General features: G+C 41.3%; 1 protein-coding gene across 1 annotated transcript; it reads left to right on the top strand.

Moving 5' to 3' along the window:
• The first annotated feature begins 289 nt into the window (after positions 1-289).
• LOC122402527 lies at positions 290-8,240 on the top strand. Its single transcript, XM_043405393.1, has 4 exons — positions 290-1,591; positions 3,777-4,363; positions 5,877-6,339; positions 6,726-8,240. Exons 1-4 carry the CDS (start codon positions 1,226-1,228, stop codon positions 6,924-6,926), a joined length of 1,617 nt encoding a protein of 538 aa, XP_043261328.1. The 5' UTR covers positions 290-1,225; the 3' UTR covers positions 6,927-8,240.
• Positions 8,241-8,618: the final 378 nt, after the last annotated feature.

Below are 8,618 nucleotides of genomic sequence, written 5' to 3'. Positions count from 1 at the left end.
AAGCAAACGAATGCTTAACGATAAGTTCTTTATATTTCGTCGATAGAAAAGGAATAAGTAATGGGAGAGTCATGGGAAAAAGTAATAAAATCTAATGGAAATTATGATTTTAAAAAAAACGATACTGTCGAATTTGTTTAGGATAAAAATGCACGAACTTTTCGTTCAATGCAATACATCTTTGCGACAGATCACCGAATTCACGCCACTGACGAGACTCAGAAGCGAGGCGCTGCTGTGATAAACACGAACGCGTTCCGTGCGACCAAGTCAGTACGTTCGTGTCTTTGGGATACGCTGGTCGCTTCTTCTTTTCCTCCTGGTGTCCGAGTTGCACGAGACGCGAGATACAAAACGGTGCATCCGTCCGTTCCGCTCTTATTCGATTTATTATACGAACGTTCCAACAATCTCTGTCCAGCGCTATCGATTAAGTCGAACAACGTCGTTTTTTCTCGAATTCCAATTGCTACTAAATTTCGTCAGTGTATTGATAGAATAGAAAAAGGCCAAACAAAATTGCATGCACGTCGCACAGAGCAACGGGCGAATAAGAAAAGGAGAAGGATACTAGGAACAATTGGTTGGAGGGGTTGACGGACAGAGGTAAGGGGCTAAAAGGGTCGAACCTTCAATATTCTTGGCTGCGGTCCTGCTCCCAGTTCTCCGAAGGGGAAAAAACCTACCGGACTGGTTTTAAAGAGGGCCAGGAGCTCAGTATGCGGGACATTTAACGTCTTGATTCGTCGCGAGCCTAGGAAATTGTGCAAGCAGGTGAACAATCGGCTACCGCGATTAAACGGAGAATATTTACGTTGGATTCGGTGTGAGACTATCGTCGTGTTTCTTCCGTGACACTGAACCCGAACGAGAATAAAGAAACCTTGAATCGAAATCGTTCTCGCAGTCGCTGCTGTTCCGTTTAACGATTGTGTCATACGAGTGGGGGACGAAGAGATGCCAAAGGGCAGATGACATCGGCGAAACACTCTTCCAAGACGCGATGAGCGTCGATCACGAATCGACAAGCGACCACGAGTCGTGAGAATTTCTGATTCCAGCGATGGGCGTCGTGAACGTAAACAAACTCGATTCTCGTACTTTTCGAGCAGAATAATCTTACCAGAGAATAAAATACCTGCGCTCGACGGTGTTTTCGAACGAAATTCGACGTGTCGTTTGAGGGATTTTCGATCGAACGTCGTGCGTGTTTATTCCGGTCGAAATGACTACTGTGTTGCCCGAAGGTGAGACGAAAGTTGCGAAGATTAAACAGAAGCTGATGAACGACGTACACATGAAGGAGGAAACACGCTCCTTCTTACGTTTCTCTAGAGAGAACCTGAGCATTTCGCAGTCCGAGCTGGAGCAAGGCTTTAACAAGCACCGTTTCCGGCCTAATAGGAACACTATACTGAGTGTTGCTGCTCTGGTGATCGCTTTCCTGTGTCTGGGCCTGGAAACGTGGAGACTGCGTTGCTCATTGGTTAACGCGGGTGAGATCCAAGAGCTGAAACGCGATGTCGATAGTCTGAAGCATCGGTTTCTAGAGGAGGATCTCTTGGACGGGCTGAGAGCTTTCGAAGAGCAGGTGAGCCGTTACTATTCAAAATTTTGTTGACCCTTAATCTTTTAAGAAATCAAATTGTTCAATAAACTAAGTGATAATATTAAATACAAATAAGATTTGAGGTTATGAATATATACGGTTACTAACGTTTCCTCGATTTATATGTTTAACCATGTATACAATATATGTACATTTGCACGCATTACAAAGTTTATCGATAGCTGACACAGCAAGGAAAAAGATAAAAAGGAAAGAAATATAGATAGCAAACGAAGAGATATTCAGAAACGCGGGAAGACTCAGAGAAAGTAGAGGGTTTAAGTGAGGGTTTGTGTGGGCTCGGTCGCCAAATAGTGCATAACGATTAATTCCAAACGAAAACCCTGAGGTAGAAAGTCGAAAGTAAGAATAAAATATAATATAACGTGTCCTTTGGCCCAAATGTTAGGCAGACCAAAGTTCCAAACTTTGTTAGCGGAAAGAATTTCCTCAAAGATGGAAATGCCTGTCTATTTGCTCTCTGGGCGATCTACTATTGGCAAGGGACGTCGTAGAACCTGGGACGGTCGTCGTTATAAAACGTTCCATTGGCTGATTCATCAGCCGCTCAGACATCAATTTATATCAATAACTTGATGGTAATTTGCATCGTTAACGGTCACGATTGCGAGAGTGGGTAAACGTTGAAGTGAATGAACTACGTGTTAGCGTGTTGGAGGTGTGAAGTATGAATTGTTACGATCAGAACGATAGAGACAGAGCACACGTTACGAGGTTATGCATTCGATTGTAAATGACGTTACGTGTATCGGGATGCATTTAGGTCTCGGGCCATTCTTCACGCGCAGCTTTTGTGCACTCAAGAAGGCACGTGGCGCCAATATTTCCGAGATGATGCGGCGGACCGGTTCTATCAGAGAACTGCCCCTCCATTTACACATACTAATGCACAGGCACGCGTATGTGAACTTGGACGCTTCGGACAGCTTCGGGGATTAAAGAAAGAAGGCGAATGCGTGTGTTTCTTTATCATTCTGGAATCAGCCCTAGCCAGTACATGAACCTCGAGGTTAGGTTTAGTACAATACTTAGCTGTGCCAAATCTCGGTATATTTTGTGCGACAAAGACATAGAATAAACGAATACAATATAAAAGTATTCACGAATCGAATCGTGCAGCGAAGAAGAATAATTTCAAAGTTCGTCGGGATCGATGGTAGACGTTAGATCAAAGTACGCGATGTGTTTGAATCGCGGTCACGTGCCGAGGCTCAAGATAGGTATTAATTACAAGATAGCCGCGCGTTACTTTCTACACAACGATCTTTCATAACAAACAGAAAAATAGAGTCATCACTCGGGACGAATGACACTAGAGGTCAGAGATAAACGCAGGTCACGTGTCTGCGTTTGATTACAAAACAGTTCGATGACCCAGATAAACTTGCACGTGGAAAATGTCGCTTGATGTATGAACGTTATCGTGAATTATGCGATTCACCGTGAAATTATAATGTTTAGAAGTATCGTTCGCGCTACACTGACGCACATCGACTGTTTCAACCAGTGATTTGCTACGCTAGACTTATAAAAACTGTCAATTAATTCCTAGCTATGCTTTGAATAGAAACATAATAAATTGTTATAGTTCTTAGTCTTTTTTAACACGTTGAGCGCCATGTCAGCCATCGGTGGCTGACACTAGACTTTCCGTTTAGGCCGCGTCACCCATCGGTGGCTGACAGCGTGTAACATGAGAACTATAAAATTTACACTATTACGGAATTACAGAAAATTTACTTAATTTGGTATCATTACAGGATTAATGGGATTCATTGTAACATGGCAAACATAAAAATGGTTCTCCTTCACAAGTATTACAAAATGTTACAACACGCTTGGTCTTTCTCCTTGCCATCTCTCTACCATCTTTTCTTACATTTTTGTCATAACATAATTTACAGTACTTTCGAACTTCAGAGACTTTTCCCGATTTTCTTTGGAGTTTGTGTTCTTTTTTGGATCTTCTTGCAATTCTGCTCGGTGGAATGTTTTCTTTGTCACAACTTGTAAGATGGACTGCTAATTTCCGAAATTGCGTGGCCTGAACGGGATTGTCTTAGAAATACGCGTGGCGCTCAACGTGTTAACAGATCTCCGTTGATTCGAAAGCGTTAGTTTATTACTATAAATCATTTCCCCATAGTTGTACAAAGGTGATTCCAGTGACGACGACAGCGCCGACGGCGAGATGGACATCGACAACACGGAATACGATACCGATGACTATACCGACGACGATAGTTCGTCGTCTCACGATTATTTGCTCGATTACCACACGCCATCCACGTACAGTGCACGATCGTCCGACATCCCCGATTCTTTGTCGACGATCGCGCCTGTACCGACTCCACCTGAGCCGAGCTCCGACAAGGCTATGATGGGATTGTTGGAATTGTTGGAAGCGGTGCGTGAGACTGAGGCCAGACATCGCCAGGAATTGAAGAAAAACGTGCGAGAAAACCATAAGAACGACGAGAAGGAGCGACACCTGGAGGAACGCGCGAAAAAAGTTACCGAGGACAAGGTCGAGGCGCAGAAGAACAACACTAAACAGAAACGAGACGTTCCTAGCGCGGATAATTCGAGGGATCGCCTTTTGGAATGGAGGGCGTTTTTTAAACGCAAACGTTCCATTGGTGAGCACAAACACGGCTCGAGGAGACTAATCGCGTCTGGTTCCAGCTCGCGTGAGAGTTCGGAGGACAAGACTGTTGGAGACAAACATGACACGTGAGTTGTGTACTTCGTTTGACTTTTTGCACTCGGGGACTTTTCTCTGATTATACTTTTTAGGCTTTTCTTATACTAGGTGTATACTATTATCATTATCATTATTATTATTATTACTGCACTATTATTAGAAATTCAATAGCTTAATCTTTTTAGTGCCGAACGACGATATATCGTCGTTCGTTACACTTGCGAAAAGTATATATCATTGCATATGCGATGGTGCCTTATTCTACGCATCGGGAGATAGCTCTGTCTCAAAAAAAATTTATAAAACATTATAAAGGGTCTAATTTAATTGCAAAAGCATTTAAAAAATTATTTTTGGGTTCAACCCCAGCACCAAACACCTTTTTTGTTCGGGCGAACCAGCAACTCAACGCTACTTTGTCGCGGAAACGTATATTCTGGAGTCGTCATATTATACAGGGTGTTCGGCCAACTCTGGGAAAAATTTTAATAGGAGATTCTAGAGGCCAAAATAAGACGAAAATAAAGAACATCAGTTTCTTGACTGAGGCCTCGTTAAAAAGTTATTAACAATTAAATTAAAAAATTTCAAATCGTTCTGGAAAATTTATTTTCAGTTGCGGAGGTCAATCACTATCATTTCTGGTGAATAGACATACCCCCGAAATCCTGCGCATTTTCGAGAAAAAAATTCAGTACAGGCGGAACTTTAAACGTTAATACCTTTTTAATGGAGCCTCCATCAACAAATTGGTATTCTTGATTTTCGTCTTATTTTGGCCTCTAGAATTCTCCATTAAAATTTTTCTCAGGGATGGCCGAACACTGGAACTAAGGTATTGTAATGATTTTTGGTTTATCTGAATTTGTGGACATCGAGGAACATATATTTGCAAAAAAAATCTAAATTTATATCTTAAAATTGTTTACAGAGTAGTAAACTCTGAAACAGTCTCTAATATGCATTGCTTGTTATTTTTTCATATATCTTTGTAATTATATCATATTTTGAATTGGTTATTTATTAAAAAATCATTGAAAATCAAATACTTATACTTTATACTACGTGACCTACATAAAACTGTGATCAAACAATGATTATTCTTACGTGTAAATATTGTTTGTAGAAGAGAAACTTGTTTCTATATTTTTTATCATATTTTATAATTATGTTATTTATATGACTTGCAATGAATATTGAAATGCAATTGCCATTACTTTATTCTTTCTTTATTTCGTAATATGCTGCTTTTAAATATCATTTTTAGTTTGGTTTTAACGAGCTTTTTCTCTAACCATAGCAAATTCGTGAAATTGGCTCGGTATTCTTCGCATAGGCATCCGTTTTTCGCTCGGCACTAAAAGGAATAATATCAATTAATGTAAATTGAAAAAAAAAACTTAAGGACCACCGAATTACGTAGACAGTTTGAAGCAGTATATCGCGCTTGCACACGTCTCGGTTAACCGTCGTTAAGTGGTCGCGGACAGCGTGTAAGAGGAGAACGTGACTCGAGCGTTTCCGCTTCTTTGTCTTGTTCAGGTCGGTCGATGTTCGGGGCAGGCATCCTCCGAAGAAATATTACACCCACTCGGTCTTGGACGACGTTCGTGGTTCTCTTGTCGCCGATGGGAACGATTCGGAAGGCCGAAGCGTGGAACGTCAGTCGAAGAAGTCCCCTCGTAGGCTTCGAAAGAACTTGCACGGTTCGAGACAAATCTTGGCCGCCCATTACGGGGCCGATAAACACCTGATAGGGAGGAGGAGGAACGACACCGGAAGCTCGAGAGTCCGCCACGAGGACAGGGTGTTCAAGGCGTGGCGAGCGAGCGATTGGGTGGAGGGTCTTCGCATGGATCAACACTTCGACATGAAAGACAACGGAAGTCTCGTGATAAGTAAAGACGGCTTGTACCTGGTGTACGCGCAGATTCATTACATGGACGAGCACTTCGAGGCTGGATTTCACTTGGAGGTGAACAATCGACCGATCTTGCAGTGCATGGTAAGCGAAATGTCTTGATTAACACGTTCACTGTCTGGTCTATTAGCGGCGTATCCAAAAGCATGGTGCCCGTGACCCGTATACAGGTCACAGCCAGTGAACGTGTTAATTAATAAGAATACTTGATAGAAATATTTTCTTAATCACAATATGCGCTCCCCCCATGAATAAAATATTTTCCTTGTATTACAGGGTTAAATAACTAATCAACTTAATAAGTATTTATTAACGAACAGAAAAGATTAGATGATTCCTAAAAGTGTTTAATATTAGATTTCAGAATTAAATAACAAAAATAAACATTATTTTACCGTTTCGTTCCCCGGGCTCGCCCACGCGAATATAAATGGACCTTGGTAGAAAGAAACGAAAATTTTATTTTCTAGAATTATAATTCGGGCAGGGATAAGGACTTCAGTCAGTCTTGCTTCTCGGCCCAGGTGACGCGTTTGAACAAAAATGACATTTTGGTATTGAAGGAAGTGGGTAGTTCGTCAAGGTATGCCCTCCTCGAAGCGGAGAAGAGCTTCCTGGGGCTGGTGAGACTCGGAGACGCTAAAACATTACCGTTTTTCACGTCCCAGTGATTCAAATTTGCAATTCGTTGAATTTATCGCGATTAGATCGCGATGCGAAGTTGGCAGAACGTTTTAACACAGTGACTGCTATTTATGAACGACATCGTAGCAAATTCAACCGGCGCCCGTGGCTATCAACTTTTAGAAGGTCGGCCATTTTTCAATAAAATCGTTTAATTTTTTTATTGAAAACTCAACAGGATTATCTTATTACCGCCAAACTAGAACAGCTTAATATCTTCTGAGCGAAATAAGTCGCTCAATTTTGTTTAGTAGAAATAAATATTTGTCTATGTAATTAAGTACTGTGCCAATACTTATGTCCAGCACTGTATGTGTATAGCAAGTATTACGGGCACCAACGTACGGTCTTTTTTCTAATTAGGAAGTAAATAATAATCCACTAAGGAGAAAGTGATTTATTAACTACGAATACGTTCAAGTTCCGCCTACTGATTTTAGATTAATACACAGGTCAATTAAGAGCAACGATAGAAAGTTCGTAAAAATATTACACGCGTCGTAATGAAGAAAATAGTCTCCGTAAATACGAATTTGCAAGCATAGCGTTTTAATCAAATTTTCTTCGCAGTCAATGTGTTAACGAATGTACTTTATCGGAAAGTAATTTATTTCAGCGACACTGTAAACTGGCTTCTTCAGTTGTGTCGTACGGTTCAGTGGAAATAGACACGCGTTGACTTAATCAATTACGATACTGTTTCCATCCACGAACGCGTTACTAGTGTAAATAACATATTTGTATTTTGTTACTGAATAATTTTGTAAGCTATCGTCGACTTTTTACAATCCAAAGAGAGAGAGAGAGAGAGAGAGAGAGAGAGAGAGAGAGAGAGAGAGAGAGAGAGAGAAAGAGTGAGATTCAACAAATCGATTTTGTGATAGATTTATCTAAACGAAAATAAATACTTTGCACAGACTTTCTGTTATTAATCCACGATCCTGCGTCAATCATGGGCATACTTTCTTGCAAATCGGCTGCGGCGTCTCGTAGTACAACAATTTAGCCCGATGACAGCCTATTGGGATTAGGTTTCCAGGCGAATCCATCAGGTCGACGATAAAATTAGGCTTCATTAGCTTCGTGGGGAAAACAGTTTCGCAATCGTGAACCGAAACGGCTTCGTCGCCTGGATCTTCCTTATGCAAAGTCGTTTGCAGAGATTGCAATGTTACGAACTCTGGACAAGAAGCGTCTCTGTCGATGTAAGCGTCGAACGTAACGTCTTCGACCGGTCCTACCACCTGTGCAGTCATTAAAAATGAAGATCATTCGTCCCTTTGACGTACGATCTAATTGCAAGTCGGGAAAGGAAAGGAGAGAGGATATTAGGAAGTCGGTCGACGAGTGTACTATGTGTCCACGAGAAGGCACAGCGTGTTTACATCCCCACTCCTGTTGCAGTCCGCAGACTCGCCTACGGATCGCAGGTAGGGATCGCTATTGGCCGAAGACGGTGGCGAAGATCAACGACGAGTCGTAGCGAGACCGAATGAGACAGAATAATGGCAGCATCGGCGTAGTCTTCCAATGGAAATGTTAACTATTAACGAACAGAATGATTTCCTTCCTGTTTAAATATTACCATTGATTCGATAAGTTTTTCGTAATGAAAAAATGAATTTAATTTAATATCTTTAATAATCATTAATATTTTGAAATTCATTTATAGCAAAAAG

This window comes from Colletes gigas, unplaced genomic scaffold (assembly GCF_013123115.1).
Source record: "Colletes gigas isolate AHSC1104 unplaced genomic scaffold, ASM1312311v1 Colletes_gigas_Sc00037, whole genome shotgun sequence".
Lineage (NCBI taxonomy): Eukaryota > Metazoa > Arthropoda > Insecta > Hymenoptera > Colletidae > Colletes > Colletes gigas.
This window is presented reverse-complemented; position numbering and strand designations above follow the sequence as displayed.

Coding starts and splice junctions, on each gene's coding strand:
- LOC122402527 (XM_043405393.1), top strand. CDS start 1,226: ATGACTACTGTGTTGCCCGAAGGTGAGACGAAAGTTGCGAAGATTAAA. Junction 1,592..3,776: donor TGAGAGCTTTCGAAGAGCAG/GTGAGCCGTTAC, acceptor ATTTCCCCATAG/TTGTACAAAGGTGATTCCAG. Junction 6,340..6,725: donor GACCGATCTTGCAGTGCATG/GTAAGCGAAATG, acceptor TTTATTTTCTAG/AATTATAATTCGGGCAGGGA.